The 20,553-nt window shown below is 38.5% G+C and overlaps 1 protein-coding gene across 14 annotated transcripts in view; it reads right to left on the minus strand.

Annotated features, from left to right (window-relative positions):
• Window positions 1–20,553, minus strand: part of TBC1D4 (TBC1 domain family member 4) — a 209,680-nt gene that overhangs the window by 61,092 nt on the left and 128,035 nt on the right. For all 14 annotated transcript variants that reach the window (XR_012427016.1, XR_012427015.1, XR_012427014.1 and 11 more), the window contains exons 2-5: window positions 19,946–20,527; window positions 17,671–17,760; window positions 13,936–14,040; window positions 5,019–5,151 (exon numbers count right to left, since the gene is read on the minus strand). Coding sequence is in view for 10 of the 14 variants with exons in the window: in XM_005586003.4 (XP_005586060.3) it covers window positions 5,019–5,151; window positions 13,936–14,040; window positions 17,671–17,760; window positions 19,946–20,527 (910 nt within the window). In the remaining 4 variants the exon portion in view is untranslated. The remainder of the gene's footprint in view (window positions 1–5,018; window positions 5,152–13,935; window positions 14,041–17,670; window positions 17,761–19,945; window positions 20,528–20,553) is intronic.

The raw sequence follows: 20,553 nt of genomic DNA on the forward strand, positions 1-20,553 counted from the left end.
ACCTCAGGTCATCCACCTGCCTCGGCCTCCCAAAGTGCTGGGATTACAGGCATTAGCCACTGCACCCGGCCGCTATCACAATTTATTATTTGCTGGGAAAGTCTCCTTCAGAGGCTTAGACAATATATTATAATGATTCACATGATTGTTTTTGTTTTGTTTCGTGTTGTTTATTACTCAGGCGACTTAACATGGAAGATAAAAGATTGAAAAGAGGAAAAGAAAAATGAAGGTAGTTATTTGAAGTATGTAACTAGGAAGTTTCTTTAGTCCTCTGTTTTAGTTAAAGAATTGGAATTGGCTGGAGTTTTATTTCTTTCAAACTATACATGCTCCCTCTTCCATGAATCTGATTGGCTGATTGGACTTCCTTTCTCTCAGCAGCTGGAATCACTGACTAGCGAATTACTGATATTGAAAGCATGTATATTATCCACTATGCATGTTAATGTAGGAAACCAACATTAGGATAATCACTCTATCTCCATGATACTCAGCATCACTTTTCAGGTTCACATTCTGAGGTCTGGTCCTTGGGAAATAGTGTTCCCCTTTGATGCCACCTCCTCAATTCACTTTGGTCCACAGAGATGGCTGACTCTGTTCCTCCTGGGATAAACAGTAAGAGTGAACACAAGGACAGACGGTGAAGGCTCACATACACATACTTATCTACTCTATTTTTATCTTATTTTTGTCATTAAAAATAGAACTCAATGCAGCCAAATGTATTGACCAGAATACTCCAATTCTGAATGAGCGAAATAAAATACTATTATATGGTACTTTAAAATATCTTTCTCACTAACGATACTTTTATTAATTTGTTTATCTAAATGTGATCCTTCTTCAAGCTCTGTACTTTGTACCTAAGCATAAAACAAACTGTGAATTCTAAGTAACTCTTAGTAACTCTTCGGAAAATGCACAGATACCAGGGCTTCCAGGCCCTGAGGGTCCCTGCCTTTGGATACTCTCTTAGACAGAAGGTATCAAGGTGCTTTGGAAACCAATTGTGCAAGTCCAAATCCTGGCTCTGCCCCTTCCAAGCAACGTGAATACAGCAGTTACTACCCCACTACGGGTCTCAGTGTCTCAGCTGCTTCCTGTGTAAATGAGATTCCATTTTTTCATATGGATGGAATGGGCTAATACATGCAAAACACAATAGTGCCTCGCACATGGAGAGGCCTACAGAGGATCTGCCTTACTGTGACTACTTTTGTCCTTACTCTTAACATCAGAGTACTGTGCTGTCTTACTGCTATCTTTCCCCAACATAAAAAGCAGGAAGGAACAAATCCTATCAGACAGTGTGATCGAAGGCCTTAGGAAAACAACCCCGAGTGACTCACAAGTGCTTCTTTTCACTCCCTTCAGATACATGCATGCCTTGCAGTGCATAAAGCTCAAGTATCAGAGTCCCTTCGAGATTTTGGGAAGGGCCCTAATAATTCTGAATTCATAATTGTTTATTACTTTTCTTTTTTCTTTAAAAAGGTATCTAAAACTGGCCGGGCACGGTGGCTCACGCCTATAATCCTAGCACTTTGGGAGGCCAAGGCAGGCTGATTGCCTGAGCTCAGGAGTTTGAGACCAGCCTGGGCAACATGGTGAAACCCCATCTCTATGAAAATACAAAAAAAAAGATATCTAAAACTATAAAAACATCAGGCTCCAGAAAATGAAGATCCAGCTATATATCTACACCGAGTCCTTTGTGTAAGTGATAGCTCCCCTATAGGTTTAGAGCCAGCTTCTGACAAAGACTGACTACTTTTATGAGAACTTAAAACTTCTGTTTTGTAATAGAAAATATATTTTAAAACACACCTAGAGTCTGTTTAAATAATTTTAAAAACAGAAATATAAAGTTGTTTCTTTACTCCTATGTTTATAACTTTGCCTACATAGAACTAATTTATTTTACAGTGTATGGTTTGAAAAATACAATTTAAGAAGGAAAATATTACTTATAAACAATGGGGTAAGGAATATTTGGAAACTCTCTGCAACTCTTCTGTAAATCTAAAAGTAGATCAAAATTTTGTGTTTTTTCATATACTAAGTTCTGGGATACATGTGCAGAATATGCAGACTTGTTACAAAGGTATACATCGTGCCATGGTGGTTTGCTGCACCCATCAACCCGTCATCTACATTAGGTATTTCTCCTAATGCTCTCCCTCCCCTAGACCCCCACTCCTCGACAGGCCCCGGCATGTGATGTTCCCCTCCCTGTGTCTGTGTGTTCTCAATGTTCAGTTCCCACTTATGAGTGAGAACATGCAGTGTTTGGTTTTCTGTTCCTGTGTTAGTTTGCTGAGAATGATGGTTTCCAGCCTCATCCATGTCCCTGCAAAGGACACGAACTCATCCTTTTTTATGGCTGCATAGTATTCCATGGTGTATATGTGCTGTTTTTGCTTTATCTGGTCTATCATTGATGGACATTTGGGTTGGTTCCAAGTCTTTGCTAGTGTGGATAGTGCTGCAACAAACATACGTGTGCATGTGTTTTTAGAACAGAATGATTTATAATCCTTTGGGTATATACCCAGTAATGGGATTGCTGGGTCAAATGGTATTTCTGGCTCTAGATCCTTGAGGAATTGCCACACTGTCTTCCTGAAAGTGACAGAGTGTAGATCAAAGTTTTTGAAAAAAAATTTACGGCATTATACTATGTTTTTTTCCATATATACAAATATATGCTATATATGTTGTTAAGCAAATTATTTTTTCACTCAATAATACAATTTTAAGATGCATCCATGCTGACATATAGTTCCAATTCATTCCTATTAATTGCTTCATTATGTGAATATACTACTAATTATCCCATTGATCGACATCTAGATCATTTCCAATTTTCCATCATTTACAAATAACAAAACCTTTTAAATGTCACCTTCTGTACTTTTATATAAGAGTTTTTCTTATCAAGACATGGAACTTCTAGATAACAGAGTATGTGCAATGTTAGGTTAACGAGTTTATATTAACTGTCCCCCCAAAATGGCTGTAGCAATCTCCACTCCCATCAGTATTACACAAACATATTACACAACTATACAATTTCTCCAACAGTTAACCTGATGAGTATCTTATTGTTTCCATTTTCATTTCTCTGACATCCAGTAAGGTTCAGCATCCTTACATTTCCATTCTTGGAACTTTTCATTTCCTTTTCTGAGAAGTATTTTTCAGTATGACTTATACAATTTCCTACTGTGTGGTTTAATCTTTTTCTTATAGGTTAAAGTTCTTACAAATTCCGGATTCCAATCTGCTATCTCCTTGTTTGTTACTGGTCATATAACTCCCAAACATTTACTGTTATGTAAACACTTTAAATTTTCATAAAGTCAAATATGTCAGTGTCTTCTTCTGATTGTTCTTGAATTTCTGTGTCTTAATAAATCTCCCTTCAAGAAATAAGAATAATCTTCTTGTTTTCTTTTAATAGTTTTAATATTTTGTTTGTTTACACTGAGGACTTTGATCTGTCTAGCATGTATTACTAAGCAGGATGAATATAAGCAATCTTTGCCCTTTTGGATGGCAAATTGATCCAACACCATCTCCTGAGTAACTGGTACCCCCCGACACACAGATTTACATGCTTCCTTTACCACACAGCTAAGAATGTTCCATTTTTGTAAATGCTTTATGTGTTTGAAAATAATGTACATTCTGCAAAATTATAATTCTAATTGTTTAAGCCTATTACATTGAAACAGTCTTTGGCTGGGCACAGTGGCTCATGCTTGTAATCCCAGCACTTTGGGAGGCCAAGGCGGGAGGATTGCTTGAGACCAAGAATTTGATACCAGGCTGGGCAACATAGTGAGACTCCATCTCTACAAAAAATTTTTTTAAAAATTAGCCGGGTGTGGTGGCACACATCTGTAGTCCCAATTACTTGGAATGCTGAGGCAGGAGGATTGCTTGAAGCTGGTAGGTAGAGGCTGCAGTGAGTTGTAATCACATCACTGTACTCCAGCCTGGGCAAGAGAGCAAGGCTGTGCCTCAAAACAACCAACCAATCAACCAAAAAAAAAAAAAAAATCTGTGTTTGATCATACAGTTGTGTAAATATTCAATGAATACTGTTACTCATCATTCATTCTGCCCTGTGCCTATGATTCTGCCGCCTACTGAACAGAAATCATGATGTGCATTTACAGTGTCTAGACCAACCTCTGCTATGTTTATTAATAATTTGCACTCTTCCCATGTATTATAACACCTGTCATAATGAATTGCATTTATTTGCTAATATACCTGTCTCCCACTCTAGACTGTAAGCTTCTTGGGATTAGTCCATGTCTCAATCATTTCTGTATCTCCCAGTGCCTAGCACATTGCCTGGTCCAGAGTAGACATTTCACTAGTGTTTATTAAATTGTGTTTTTTGTCTTGTATAGTAGTTTTCAAGCTTTTTCATGTTGTTGTTAGTAAGAGATAATGAAATGAGGTTGAGTCATAGGATCATCTCTTTCTCATGCCCTTCACTCCTCCTCAGAACATATTTTTTTAAAAACTGCTTTATATCATCACCTCTATTATCTCTGTCATTGACAAATGTACTTCAAAAGCCAAGCAGGCTTCATTAAAGTTCTACATTTTTAGAACAGGAACTCATCATCAAACAAGGGAGAAAAAGGGAAATATTAAATAATCACTTGACAGTCTGTGATGGTTTTGTCTCTCTTCATTCATTCAGCAAATATTTGGTCAGTTCCCACCATGTACTTAGCAGTCTTAAAAACTGTGGGAAATACAAATACCTTCTTGAGTTTGCCTTTAGAAATGAGAGAGAGACACAGAGAGAGAGAGTGTGTGAAGCACCTAGCAGAGATTGACAGCACACTCATTTGAGTGAACATGAGAAATGATTCTTCGGGTCCTTGTTTCATACTGAAACAAAGAACTATTCAATGACAACAGGGACTTTCTCATTTCCCAAGTGCCAAAGCAAACTTCTCTTTTGCCAAGGCCACATAAAACTGTACCTTCAATCCTTTCACAGAGCTTATGCAAAGAGTGCATCGGGCAGGCCTCGCACAGTTTAATCTGCGTCTTGGCACTCTGCAGGGCAGCCGCCGTACTGAAGGCCTGTTTCAGAGTCAGCATTACCTCATCAACCTACAGGAAGAAACAAAACTCAGGTCTACAAAAGTTGGCTTGCATGGCAACATTCAAAATTCAACAGCAATGTGAGCCTGTGTTGATGCTGACGAAATAAAAAATAATAGAATTTTGATGACTAGTGAGCTAGCCGAGAGAAAATACTAAGTCTTGTAGTTAGACATTTCATACACCAAATTGAAAGCTGGATGAAATAAGATTATTTCAGTGTGTGTAATATAATTCTGCTCTGTTAATTTAAATTTAATGCTATTTTCAAATCGCATTGAGGGCTATGCCATCAGAGAGTTTAGTTGGCTAATCCTTCTGTTTAATTATACAGCTTATCAGATAAAGATCCTTTTGGAAGTTTTATCTGCCACTTATATGAAACAACAAAATAGGTCCAACACTCACTTTGTTAATAGGTATCCTATGCACTTTACTATTCTGGATTACTTTTAGTGTAAAAGCAAACAAAAAGTGTTAAGTACAATTCTGGATAAAAATGAGTTCCATTTAAACAAGGGTGGGGAAAGTCTGTGAACAATGCTGGCTTATCCCTGTAACTTCTGATTTATTATCATTCCACTTCTGATTTGTGACACTAAGAAGGTCTTACATAGAGGCATCTAACAGCTGAGTCTCACCATTAGACTGGCAGCTTGCAAATTACCAGCTAACTTCTTTTTTGTTCATCCATGACCCAGTCAAAAAGCTTTAATCTAGCCTTTTTACTTCCTGGATGCTTCTTTGAAACCAATTACCAGCTCATCCCCATGCATTGTTAAACCAGTTTTCAGTTGTATCTCCTTTTCTGTAAACAATCACAAATGTAAGGTGTCATTTTCCTACACTCTGTAGGTCTTAGATCAAATTATGAAACCTGCATGACAGAGCCATTGAGCACTAAGGGCCTCATCCGAACTAGCTTTGATATTCAAAACCATTTACCATGCTTGGTAAGCACATTTTTACATTCTCTTTCCCCTTCCCCATGGCCTGATTTAAGAATAAATTATTATTTAAAGAATGTAATCTATTTCTACATTTGAGTATATGAGGAAACTGAAACAAACAGAGACTATTCTTCTACTATTTCTGAAAGAAGAGATCAAACACTGAGCAGTCAGTCATTATTCAATTATGTTTTATTATATCACCAACCTTAAGGCTTATGAATTTCTTATCATTCCATTAATAAAAGTAATTTTTCATAAAATGGTATTTTATACTATAAGCAAAAAGTAATAATTTCTAATTCTTCAAAATAAAAGGACTACATCTTTAATGACTTTGCATTTTTATTTCATTTGCCTTGTTATGCATTCAAAAGCTATTTGTGCAGATGTTCATTTATTTCTATTTTCTTGTTTCTCATTTATTTTAAACATGCAAGGGGTTAGCAATCTACTAGTAATATAAATAGCTTCCATATAAATTATTTGTCATTTAATAATACCGCCTTGTAAAAGGTATCTAGTAGAAATATTGAACTTTTGATGTTTTCACTATTTCTGGGTGAAACAAGAGGTCATGGTGTCTGAAATGTGGTTACCAACTTCTGTTGTACACAAATATTACTAAAAACTTATCTGACTTCTAAAATTATAAATACTTTATTTTCTAAAATCTATCACTTTTCGCAAATGACCTATAAGTTTTTTATTATTATTAATATACTTTAAGTTCTAGGGTACATGTGTACAATGTACAGGTTTGTTACATATGTATACATGTACTATGTTGGTGTGCTGCACCCATTAACTCGTCATTTACATTAGGTATATCTCCTAATGCTATCCCTCCCCCCTCCCCCTTCCTGGTGTCTGATGGTGTGTGATGTTCCCCTTCCTGTGTCCAAGGGTTCTCATTGTTCAGTTCCCACCTATAAGTGAGAACTGGCAGTGTTTGGTTTTTTTGTCCTTGCAATAGTTTGCTGAGAATGATGGTTTCCAGCTGCATCCATGTCCCTAACAAAGGACATGAACTCGTCCTTTTTCATGGCTGCATAGTATTCCATGGTGTATATGTGCCACATTTTCTTAATCCAGTCTATCATTGATGGACATATGGGTTGGTTCCAACTCTTTGCTATTGTGAATAGTGCCGCAATAAACATACGTGGGCATGTGTCTTTATAGCAGCATGATTTATAATCCTTTGGGTATATACCCAGTAATGGGATGGCTGGGTCAAATGGTATTTCTAGTTCTAGATCCTTGAGGAATCGCCACACTGTCTTCCACAATGGTTGAACTAGTTTACAGTCCCACCAACAGCGTAAAAGCGTTCCTATTTCTCCACATCCTCTCCAGCACTTCTTGCTTCCTGACTTTTTAATGATCGCCATTCTAACTGGTGTGAGATGGTATCTCATCGTGGTTTTGATTTGCATTTCTCTGATGGCCAGTGATCATGAGCATTTTTTCATGTGTCTGTTGGCTGCATAAATGTCTTCTTTTGAGAAGTGTCTGTTTATATCCTTTGCCCACTTTTTGAAGGGGTTATTTTTTTCTTGTAAATTTGTTTGAGTTCTTTATAGATTTTGGATATTAGCCCTTCATCAGATGAGTAGATTGCAAAATTTTTTTCCCATTCTGTAGGCTGCCTCTTCACTCTGATGGTAGTTTCTTTTGCTGTGCAGAAGCTCTTTAGTTTAATTAGATCCCATTTGTCAATTCTGGCTTTTGTTGCCATTGCTTTTGGTGTTTTAGACATGAAGTCCTTGACAATGCCTATGTCCTGAATGGTATTGCCAAGGTTTTCTTCTAGGGTTTTCATGGTTTTAGGTCTAACATTTAAGTCTTTAATCCATCTTGAATTAATTTTTGTATATGGTATAAGGAAGGGATCCAGTTTCAGCTTTCTACATATGGCTAGCCAGTTTTCCTAGCACCATTTATTAAATAGGAAATCCTTTCCCCATTTCTTGTTTCTGTCAGGTTTGTCAAAGATCAGATGGTTGTAGATGTGTGGTATTATTTCTGAGGGCTCTGTTCTGTTCCATCAGTCTATATCTCTGTATTGGTAGCAGCACCATGCTGTTTTGGTTACTGTAGCCTTGTAGTATGGTTTGAAGTCAGGTAGCGTGATGCCTCCAGCTTTGTTCTTTTGACTTAGGATGACTCAGCAATGTGGGCTCTTTTTTGGTTCCGTATGAACTTTAAAGTCGTTTTTTTCCAATTCTGTGATGAAAGTCATAGGTAGCTTCATGGGGATGGCACTAAATCTATAAATTACCTTGGGCAGTATGGCCATTTTCACGATATTGATTCTTCTATCCACGAGCATGGAATGTTCTTCCATTTGTGTCCTCTTTTATTTTTTTGAGCCGTGGTTTGTAGTTCTCCTTGAAGAGGTCCTTCACATCCCTTGTAAGTTGGATTCCTAGGTATTTTATTCTCTTCGAAGCAATGGTGAATGGGAGTTCACTCATTATTTGGCTCTCTGCTTGTCTGTTATTGGTGTATAAGAATGCTTGTGATTTTTGCACATTGATTTTGTATTCTGAGACTTTGCTGAAGTTGCTTATCAGCTTAAGGAGATTTTGGACTGAGATGATGGGGTTTTCTAAACATACAATCATGTCATCTGCAAACAGGGACAATTTGACTTCCTCATTTCCTAATTGAATACCCTTTATTTCTTTCTCCTGCCTGATTGCCTTGGCCAGAACCTGCAACACTATGTTGAATAGGAGTGGTGAGAGAGGGCATCCCTGTCTTGTGCCAGTTTTCAAGGGGAATGCTTCCAGTTTTTGCCCATTCAGTATGATATTGGCTGTGGGTTTGTCATAAATAGCTCTTATTATTTTCAGATACGTTCCATCAGTACCGAATTTATTGAGAGTTTTTAGCATGAAGGGCTGTTGAATTTTGTCAAAGGTATTTTCTGCATCTATTGAGATAATCATGTGGTTTTTGTCTTTGGTTCTGTTTATATGCTGGATTATGTTTATTGATTTGCGTATGTTGAACCAGCTTTGCATCCCAGGGATGAAGCCCACTTGGCCATGGTGGATAAGCTTTTTGACATGCTGCTGGTTTTGGTTTGCCAGTATTTTATTGAGGATTTTTGTATCAATGTTCATCAGGGATATTGGGCTAAAATTCTCTTTTTTTGTTGTGTCTCTGCCCGGTTTTGGTATCAGGATGATGTTGGCCTCATAAAATGAGTTAGGGAGGATTCTTTCTCTTTCTATTGATTGGAATAGTTTCAGAAGGAATGGTACCAGCTCCTCCTTGTACCTCTGGTAGAATTTGGCTGTGAATCCATCTGGTCCTGGACTTTTTTTGGTTGGTAAGCTATTAATTATTGCCTCAATTTCAGAACTTGTTATTGGTCTATCCAGAGATTCAACTTCTTCCTGGTTTAGTCTTGGGAGGGTGTATGTGTCCAATAATTTATCCATTTCTTCTATATTTTCTAATTTATTTGCGTAGAGATGTTTACAGTATTCTCTGATGGTAGTTTGTATTTCTGTGGGATTGGTGGTGATATCCCCTTTATCATTTTTTATTGCGTCTACTTGATTCTTCTCTCTTTTCTTCTTTATTAGTCTTGCTAGTGGTCTATCAATTTTGTTGATCTTTTCAAAAAAACAGCTCCTGGATTCATTGATTTTTTTTTGAAGAGTCTTTTGTGTCTCTATCTCCTTCACTTCTGCTCTGATCTTAGTTTTTTCTTGCCTTCTGCTAGCTTTTGAATGTGTTTGCTCTTGTTTCTCTAGTTCTTTTAATTGTGATGTTAGGGTATCAATTTTAGATCTTTCCTGCTTTCTCCCGTGGGCATTTAGTGCTATAAATTTCCCTCTACACACTGCTTTAAATGTGTCCCAGAGATTCTGGTATGATGTGTCTTTGTTCTCACTAGTTTCAAAGAACATCTTTATTTCTGCCTTCATTTTGTTATGTACCCAGTAGTCATTCAGGAGCAGGTTGTTCAGTTTCCATGTACTTGAGCGGTTTTGAGTGAGTTTCTTAATCCTGAGTTCTAGTTTGATTGCACTGTGGTCTGAGAGACAGTTTGTTATAATTTCTGTTCTTTTATATTTGCTGAGGAGTGCTTTACTTCCAACTATGTGGTCAGTTTTGGAATAAGTGTGATGTGGTGCTGAGAAGAATGTATATTCTGTTGATTTGGGGTGGAGAGTTCTGTAGATGTCTTTTGGTTATACTTTCCCTGAATATTTTGGTCTGCATCTGTGGAGTTTACATTTTCTTCATTTGTAAGTAGCAGTTCACCTGTACTTTTTTCACACTCTTCAAATCCTGTTTTAGAGAAAGCACTTTTGAAGAAATAATATGTTCTACAAATCTCAAGGGTTGGTTAAACAAGATTAAGCTGCCTGCTACAATGAACGAACGAACGAAAGAAAAAGAAAGAAAAAGGAAGGAAGGAAGGAAGGAAGGAAGGAAGGAAGGAAGGAAAGAGGGAGAAGGAAAGAAGGGAAAAGGTTGGGAGAGACAAAGGGAGGAGAAAAGGAAGAACTGATCATCTAAACTTCCAACATAGCCCTCCAGGGCCCGTAAGAACACTACCCTGTTTACAAATTCATAGCAATTATTACAAAGAAGCAAAAGAAAATGCTAATTGTGTATTCTTGGTACTCAGAGAAGGTAAATGAGCATGCGTGGTGTTGCAATACATTGTCTTACACGAGCCACATCACTCCTAACACTGCTTAGACTGATAATATTTACTTGCTTTGTTTTGGTCTATGTATCAGCTCCTTAAGCAATCCTCTATTATGAAGGAAATTTACGTTTAATTTTCTTGAGACTTGCAGTTCTGATGCCTCACTATTCAGTTAAGATGCTTACTGATAAAATTAAACATGGTTTGAAAGATCCTAGCATAGGCCTGTTCTTAAGAATAATTATGCCAAACCTCAGATTCTGACACAGCTTCAAGCAGTAGGAAGGCATTCACAGCCAGTCAAGTCTGTTGCCTTAGTCACAGATCACGCTAGGTGGAAAAATACAGCATGTGCCCAGACTTTCTATTGTGATTCCCTGTTTCCAAAACTCATTCTACATGCATGAGGGCAAAAATGAAAACATTGAAAACTAAAAACAAAACAAAACCTGTAAAAAAGATTAGAAGTAACAAAGTTTTATGTCATTTTCCTTTTAGTGCAAGTTCTCCAGAGATCACAGATTAACCAGCACCTAGAAAATGATTATCTGAAGTTAAGAGTAATGCAGTCATTCAATCACTCAAAGTACAAAAGTACCAAGCACCTGCTATCCTAGAACCTCCATGACACAACACGTAAAAGAGATAGTCTGAAATCTGTGAAACTCACAATCTAGTAGGGTAGGTGGTTATGCAACAGATAAGTGAGTGTGGGGACTGGCAAGAATTGTTGGAGACCTAGGAATAAAGTATAGTAAGAGAACTAACAATAGCGCAACTAAAGGAGGCAATTCCTGCAAAACAGGGGGTCAGGAAAGACTTCAGTAGGATGTGATATGTAAGCTGAGGCCGGAAAAATATGCAGTAGAAAAGAAAGGGAATGGTACTCAGGTTTTAGTAGGGCAGAGCCAGGCCTGCTTCACTTCCAAAATTAAAAGCAGTAAAAAAAAGAGATAACTAAAGCACTGCACACTCTCCTCGCTTAGTAACAGCCAGATTCTTGAGGCTGACATGGCCTCCTTCCCAGCTGGCCAGTATGAAAGGCAGCACGCCCTGGTTCTGGCATCCTCTGACATGGTACACTCCTCACTCCATGCAGTGAATGGGGACCTCTGAGTTTCAGCTGTACTACTGTGAGCCATAGTGGGCCTTCAGAGAGCTGCAGTCTCTCACTCAAGTCCCATGAACTAACCAACATGTGTGGGTTTCAGTAGCAAGTCAAACTAAAAGCAGTATCACATCAACCATCAAAGCAGTCTTTGTGGTCTGACCCAGAGAAGAGCTTGTAAGACGAACGGCGTGTATGAGAAAGGTCACGAAAGGGCATGGCATTCCAGTCTAAGTGCAGATGAGGCTAGAGAATGAAGTGAGCCCCGCTGTGTGCTACACAATCTGGATTTTGTCCCTTAACAGTGAGGCATGAACCAGGTTCCAAGGAGGAAATTTTGTGAGAATAAAACTCTAGCACAATGTAGAAAATGAAGAGATGGCAAATTAAACTAGTGGCAGGATTACTAGTTAGGACACTAACACAAGGGCCGAAGTAAAGAAGATGAATGCCTAGAATCAGGCAGCAAAGAAGAAAAGTGGGAGAATGGAGAAAAGAGACATTCTTTTTCAGTCAATAGGATTTGATAAACAACTGCATATAAAATGTGAAAGAGATACATTAGCATTTCTAAGTAGAGAAGTTAGGTAAATGGTGCTTCCAAAATAAAACATATGGGGTATATGATAGGTTTTAGAAAGGTAGCAGAGTGGGGGATCCAGAATGTGGTAGAGGGATCAGCCCTAGAGTAGAGGAGGGACACAGAGAAGGAGTGAGGTGTGAGTGTGCAGGGAATGGGTGGGGAGCAGGGCGTGTGTGGAATAACATCCTAGGATATCACTTTCTACCAAACTCTTACTTTGTTGGCATTCTCTAATGTTAGGTCACCGGTTTTCTTTGGCTTTCTTTCTTTTTCCTCCCCCAGTTCTATCCAACCTGTCTTTCACTGTCATTTACACAATGACAATCTCAAATTTCTATCTCAAGTCCTAAATGCAACCTATTTAGCAACAGTCCCTGGATATCAACATGTGGATATTTCATATGTATGGTTATTTAGAGGAAGGACAAAACTCAAATGGAACTCTCGAGAACAGGAAACTGTTAGTGATGGGAGTTTTATATCTTTTAGAGAAAAAGATGAAGGCCAGAGGCTGCTGGTCACAAAGTGCCTTTGAACAAATTCACTCCTACTTCTTCATTATTTCTAACCTCGGTGTCCACACTGGGAACGTGGAAGGCAAGAGTTGGGCAGGGATAATTGTGATATGCACCAAGGGCACAAGGACAATGCTGCCTGACTGATTTCCATATGACGAAGTTTTATGTGTTTCCCTGGAAGAAATCCTGGTGGGAGGATCACATGTCTAAGAAAATAATTTTCTGTAAACTTTTCTAAAAATGGTGATGCGTATGTCTAAAGGTTTGTGTTAAAATGATATGGGGAGATGGCATAAGTGCAAGAATAAGTAAAAACTTTGAGGGGAAAAAAGTCAACATATTTCTTAGCCACTCAGATATATGTCCAAGCCTGCCTTATATGTTTCCTCTTGAACTCCAATTACCTTTAGTTGAGAGCAGGAGAGGGGTAGTGTTAAAGATAAAGAACTGACTTTTAAATGCCAAAGAAGAAAATGAAGGTTAAAGTAAGACCACAACAAATATGATATTTTTAAAATGAAGAAGTGACTAATAAAATAAAGGAAGAAAACGAAAAGAGCTCTCTATTCTGCTGATATAAGCATTATCTATTCTGCGATGTTATAGCAATTAAGAAAATAAAAGATCAATGGCCTTCCTTATCTTCTCATATGAGCAATGAAAAAAGTAACAGCTTTTCTCCTATTATAAGTCTTTTCCTACCTTTTAAAAATGCTCAAGGTTCCATGACTGGGTTTTTTAAACCCAAGAAAGTATCTAGGCATATATTTTACCATGACAATTATGTTTTTGCTTTTCTACTGCTGTGCTGCTTTGAAGAGGAAAAACATATTTCTAGATGCCTTCTTCTTCCCAAAGATAGCCATTTTGCAAGACCTGGGCTCCTAACAGGCAAGTCTTCTGTTCAACAGATGTGTCCGCAGGAGTAAGCAGACAGCAATAACACTACTTACCAGAGATTCGCTGGCACACTGGAATACGTAACAAATATACTGGCTAAGTCCAGGCTCTGGAGACTCCCGGCAGATAAAGCCAAAGTGATCCACATGCTTTATACCCTAGATGGAGGGGAAGAAGTGCAATACAAAATTTATGGGAATATATCTTTTAATCAACAATATGGAAAGTAACATCAGTTCTCTGCTTTCACAGTTCTATGAATTTCTTCTTCACAGCGATGAAGGGCAGACATAATGCCATAGCAAACTCATACAGTGGCCTGTCGATACACAAAATAAAAGGTGAGACCAACGCAGACTGTTTTGCTTCTGATAAACACTCTGTGACTCAAGGCCACAGGAGGAAAAATATTGATGGTATGATCCACTGTGTCTTGTAATAAAATGCCACTCCATGTCTGCAAGTAATGGACTTTTCAATTTACTGTCTTCTTAGCACGGCAGTCTGATATTCATCATAAACCCTGTTCTTATCTATCTAGGCTAAGAATCTGAGAAAAACTAATACTGACAATACTCAAATTAAATGGCATGCAATTCCCTAAAGTATGCACAAAAACACTGGAATGTTTGTCTCTTTACAGACACTCAAGGAGCCACACTTAAAAGACTGATATGTTAAATAAATTATTGCAGGTGCCAATTATCCACACTGATGAATCATTGTACTTCCTAGACCCAGGCTAAATAACCTCCTTTATGTCTCATTTTAAAAAAAATCAGAATCATCTGTGATTTTCTTTCAGTCTAAATGTATACATACCGGTATGTAGACAACACCTTAATAGCAAGCATAGTACTTAGAAAAGCCAGGTAGGCAAAAAATTTAAAGTTGTCCTGAAATCACCTAAATCTAAGTGAAAAGGAAAAACATGCTTTGAAGTCGGATTTGTGCTTAAACCTTGATTCAACTAATTGTGAGATACGTGATATTGCACTGGGTTGCTCATAACTATCTCTGAGCATCCATTTCTCGTTATAAAACAGTAGTAACGGCACCTACTGTCAGGAATGTTTGAGATTTAGAACTAAGAAATATAATTCCTAGGATGCTTGATAAATGGCAACCCCTGTTTTGTTATAATAAGCTCAATCTATCCAATAGAAATAGAAAAAGGAATCAATTCTGGTAAAAAGAAAAAGTTAGTACACAGGAGAGAGGCTGCAACTCTTGAGGTGAAACTAAGCAATCTGTATGGATATGATATCCATACAGATTAAATGTGCATGGTGACTACCAGCCCTCCATATGACGTTTAGATACACAACCTCGATTTCCATCTTTCCATTCTCATCTCCTTTCCTCTGGCTTTATCTCCTATAACATTCCCTTCTCACCTCCACAAGTCCAGCCACACTGGCCTCGATTTGGTACAATTTATTAGTGACTGAAGAATATCCTTTACTCGCTTAGTACTCAATGGGAAAAATTCACAGGACCTCATTAGCTCGGAGAGTCCTGAGGCACTGGCAACGTTTCCAGGAAAGAAAACCACTCCTGTAGTCCCCATGCTTGCCAGGCAAACAGTCCGACAGATTTTGAAGAAAGAAGCATTTGTGGGTGTGCACTATTAAAAATCAGGCTATTCCTGAAAACAGCCACATTACATGAGTTCAATTCCCTGGAAAGACATAATAAGAGCAGGGCCAGCCACTCAGTGAGGAGCAGATGGCTAAACCTGACAATTACCTCGATGAAAGTCAGGGCTTTCCACAAATATCCCTCCTGCTTCTGTTTATTTCTTTTTCTGAACCAGAATATCAGAATGCACATCTTGACTTTAAAAACATACAAAGTGGAAACAAGAAATTGTATCTGAACTTCCAATTTTTGGTTTGGCTAGTTCTTTTTTCTATTTCTTTCTATTTTTTTTTTTCTTTTAGCTGCCCAATGAACATTGAGAGTTTTCTCACCAGGAGGCTCAGGAAGTGTGGCGTGGGAAGCACAGCTTTTGAGGATGCCCCTTGGTGCTCTGGGGTAGGAACTGCTTCGGTTCAGACATCACTTTCTCTTTAGTATTTGGCATAAGGCCCACCACGTGCAAAGTGCTCATTGATTCAACATGTATCGAACACCTCAGGGTTAAGCTCTGTCTGAGTACATCTGACTCTGATGTCCTACAGAATGACACCACAGACTTAGATACCTGCCCTCACAGCACTTATGATCTCCCAGGGACCACCAGTAAACTGGTAATTACAAGAATGCTTAATAAATACTTTTCAGTTAAAACTTCTGTGTCCTTTAAGTAGGAATTTAGAAATTTACAATATATTCCTCCTTATGTCAAGTGCTGACAAAGTTATTAGAGTAGAAAATTTTTATCTACACAATGTAATTTTATGTCTCCATATAATAGAAAGTATATTAAAACAAAATATCAGATGTGAACTGTATTAGCTGAGACTGAGGTAAACAATTAACAAGGTGTACAAAAACTGGCCAGCAGGGTGGCTCATGCTTGTAATCCCAGCACTTTGGGAGGCCAAGGCAGGAAGATCTCGAGGCCACAAGTTCAAGACCATTCTGGGCAACATAATGAGACCTCGTCTCTACAAAAAATGTAAGAAAATAAAAAAATAACAAGTAGCCAGACATGGTGGCACATGCCTGTGGTCCCAGCTGCTGGAGAGGCTGAGGTGGGAGGATTGCTCGAGCCGGAAAGGTCAAGGCTGTAATGAGCCATGATCACGCCACTGCAATCCAGCCTGGATGACAGAGGAAGACCCTGTCTCCAGATAGATAAATAAATAAATAAATGTACAAAAACTGTCTTGTTATCTTCAAAGGGAAGAATGTCTGAATATCATACCTATAGCAATGCTAACTTCAAATTATTTTTAAAAAGATAGTAAATAAAGAAAACAAGATAGGCCGGCATGATTTTTCAACATTAAAATATAAGTAAGGACCTTGGCAAGATCCAACTCCTTAAAGGCAAGTCACTAAACAGAGAAGAAGTGACATTAAAATCTAAGTAAGGACCTTGGCAAGATCCAACTCCTTGAAGGTAAGTTAAGTCACTAGGCAGAAAAGAAGTGAATTCTCAATTCCAGGAACCTCCTTAGAGGTGCATTTTTAAATCTCCCTACATTTAGATTTAGATACTCCTTCCATCTGACATCCTCAAAAGTTCTTTTTAATCTTGTAATCTCTTCAATGTCTAATATAATCTTGTACATATTTGGCTGTATTGATTATTTTAAAAACATTTAAATACACAGTTTGTGAATTAAAAATAAATAAAAGAACAAAACTACAAAAATATTTTCAAAATTTAGTATTCACATTAAAATAAGCTGAAACCCTCATTCTCCTTTTACTACCTACTATGGTATAAAGAGCAAGCATGACTCAGTTATACCCACAAGTCCTACAGGCCAGCATTCCAAGGAACTAACTGTGCAGGTATTTTCAAAAGAACTCACCTCCACAAAAATTCCATCACTGGAAGGGATTTGATGAAGTGGCATTACAGTCAGAAAGAGTTGACTAAAATGAGGACAAACTGTTAGGACAGACACCAAGGGACCTGGGCAGGATTTTGACACTGCCATAGACAAAAACCCAGGAGCCCTTAGTTTAAGACAAATTCCCTTTAAGAATAAAAATTTGAATTTCAAAAAAAAATTAAAATTTGAAGGGGTCAAGCCCAGTTATTTTATTGTTAATTTTGAAACAAGACTGAATTGGTCTCTTCACATATGATGATATACTTTGATACATACCTGAGAACAAGAGGAGATATCTTTAAAATTCTTTTCTAGCACAACTGATTTAGTGTCTGGACTGATAAGGTTAATCTCAAATCGCCCAACCTTAAAAATAAAAGCATTCCAATTAATTTCAATTCATAAGGATCTAACATCTTACTTTATAATCAAATATTAAACTAATAATATAGATTCAAATGCAATATCCCAGATATATCTATTTCATATGTACTTAAACATCTAATCCAACCAATATTTTTTACCCCAAATATCAGCTGCCTCAAAAATGTTTCTTTCCTGTCAAAAAAAGTATGAAAATTAAGTTAGTCTTCAATTATTATAAGATACAAACAAATATTTTTCAGATTAGAAACAACTCTTTTTAAAAAATGTGCAACCTTTCCTCACTTCATGATTTCTAAAAATAGTAATTTTAAAAAATAAGTTATAATCATACTGTCTCCCAAATGGTCAGCGAAAGGATATATCTGTAATTGGTCTAATGAATTAAAATTTTTGAAAATAAACCGTTCAGAAAAATTAACAACAAGAACTGTGACTAGCTAAAAAAAGAACAAATCTGATAGCCCCAAGAAAAGGGGAATTTCAGTTAACACGTCACTGAAGACCAGAGAGGCTTTAATGACACACCTTGAGTTCATTAAAAATAAAACCACCACCAACGAAAAAAACAAAATATGAACTTCCAGAGGTCAAGGCTGTAGTGAGCTGTGATTACGCCAACGCACTCCAGCTTGGATGACAGAGCAAGACCCTGTCTCTTAATTTTGTTTTTAATCAGGGGTGTGATTTTTTTAAATCAAGTAGTAATATAATCAATGCCACTTCTTGCCATCATTTTCAGTTGCTGAAATAGGCATACCGAGCTCAGAAAGCAAATCTGACGCCTTCACGGATATGGAGCCACATTTGTGTTCTGCATGGGATCACTTCCGCAGGAGAACATCACGTTTTCTCCTTACGGCGAAATGTTTGTAAGTGTTGCCTCTTTACTTTGAATTTACTTTGGAAGCTGTACTTGTTCGCCTACCAGTGTTTAAGAAATCCTGCGTTTGGGATGTTTTTTCTATAATAAAATATTATCATTTGTGGAAAAAAGCCTCATGAGCCTCTGATAAAGCAAACTTCTGATATTACACACCGGTACTGTTTACCAAAATGCTCCGGAATTTCCTTTTCAGGGAATCTTTAAAATAAGTTTAAAAAAGATAGTCAGTCCTTTTTTTTTTTTTTTTTTTTCTTTTTTTGCCCAAGGAAACTCAAATCTTACAAGCTGAGGATTAAAGACTCTCTACAGGGTATTGTTATGAATTAAGTTATTTTAAGTGGAACCTGACACCTTCTATATCCTGTACAACATTCAAAAATGTTTAGAATTAAGAATGATCTTTTATACCAATACTACAGCTTGCATCAAATTATTTTAGTATCCAATTCAGTACATTTTTAGGTCAATAGTGTTTCGTTAACCTCTTTCGGTGTGACAGCATAAATTGGTGTGCTCTCAACTCAAAATACCTATACGAGTCTCTGGAGTTTTTTCTTCTCTAGAAAAAAATTCCCTTGTTTCTCCATGTTAAATCGCACTCTCTCAGATTCATATCTTTAAAGATTGACTTTCCACAGTTTTGTTTTTGTTAAGACGGAGTCTCGCTCTGTTGCCCAGGCTCGAGTGCAGGGGTCGATCTCAGTTCATTGCAACCTCCGACTCCCCAGTTCAAGCAATTCTCCCGCCTCAGCACCTGATTAGCTGGGACTACAGGCGCACCCTCACCACGCCCGGCTAATTTTTCTATTTTTTTAATAGAGACGGGATTTTGCCATGTTGGCCAGGCTGGTCTGGAACTCCTGACCTCAAGTAATCAGCCCACCTCGGCCTCCCAAAGTGCCGGAATTACAGGCGTGAGCCCCCGCGCCCTACCTACAAATTTTTTTTTAAGCATTTATTCGAGAATCACCCCAAGGCAAATGCTGGTGATAGATTCTTATTCTCTCTACCAGGTGTCCAGGACGCTCCACGAATTGCTTCCTCCTCCTCCTCCTTTCCTACTGCCTTACTTCTTACACTCCACACTCCACGTCTGCCTCTCGCCCCTTCCCTACTTTGCTGTGCACTCTTCCTCCACCTGCCTTATCTGCTTTGAATGGGAAAACAAATAAAAGTTAGATTATTCGTTGTACAGAGGTGGAGCTGGGAGGAACTGGATGCCCAGCTGCTTCCGTCTGGCACCTTCTGGGGCAAGGGCAGACAGCGCCCAGCCAGGCGTACCTGGAAGAGCATGGTCCTGTTCTTCTCCGAGTCCGAGGGCTGGACGTGACTGGGCGCGCTCGCGTGTCTCCGTCGTGGCTGGGATTTCTGGCTGCCCTCGTGAACTCTCCTTTGCACTCCGGTGACACTGCTGCACCGAGACCGAAACTCCTGCTGCTCATCAAAGCCAGAATCTTCCAAAATCCGCTCAGGGAAGCAGACCCGAGAGCTGCTCAGGGCAGGCTGGCTGGCCACGGCAGGTAAGCCAAGGTGGGTGTCGGTGCCGTCCGCCTCCTCCGGCAGGCAGTCTCCGGGGGACCCGGGCACCACCACCTCCAAGTCAGTCAGGTCCTCTGCCGGGTCCACACCGCGCTGCTCGCCTTGGATCTTCAGGCGCTGCTGTTCGTGCAGGCTGAACTTCTCCATGCAGTCATCGATGAGGCTTGACGGGGCCTTCTTGTGGGTCACGGTCACCTTTCCACAGTACAAGACTTCGAACTTCTGAGAGTTGTAAAAGGCGTCCTCATTATCTTTGCTGGGTTTGGCATCCTCTTTCATGGCGGCTTTAGATAATTGCCTTATGCTGCTAATAACATCAGGAACCTGGGGGGGAAAATTAAAACCCTGAT

This window comes from Macaca fascicularis, chromosome 17, assembly GCF_037993035.2.
Source record: "Macaca fascicularis isolate 582-1 chromosome 17, T2T-MFA8v1.1".
In the NCBI taxonomy this organism is placed as follows: domain Eukaryota; kingdom Metazoa; phylum Chordata; class Mammalia; order Primates; family Cercopithecidae; genus Macaca; species Macaca fascicularis.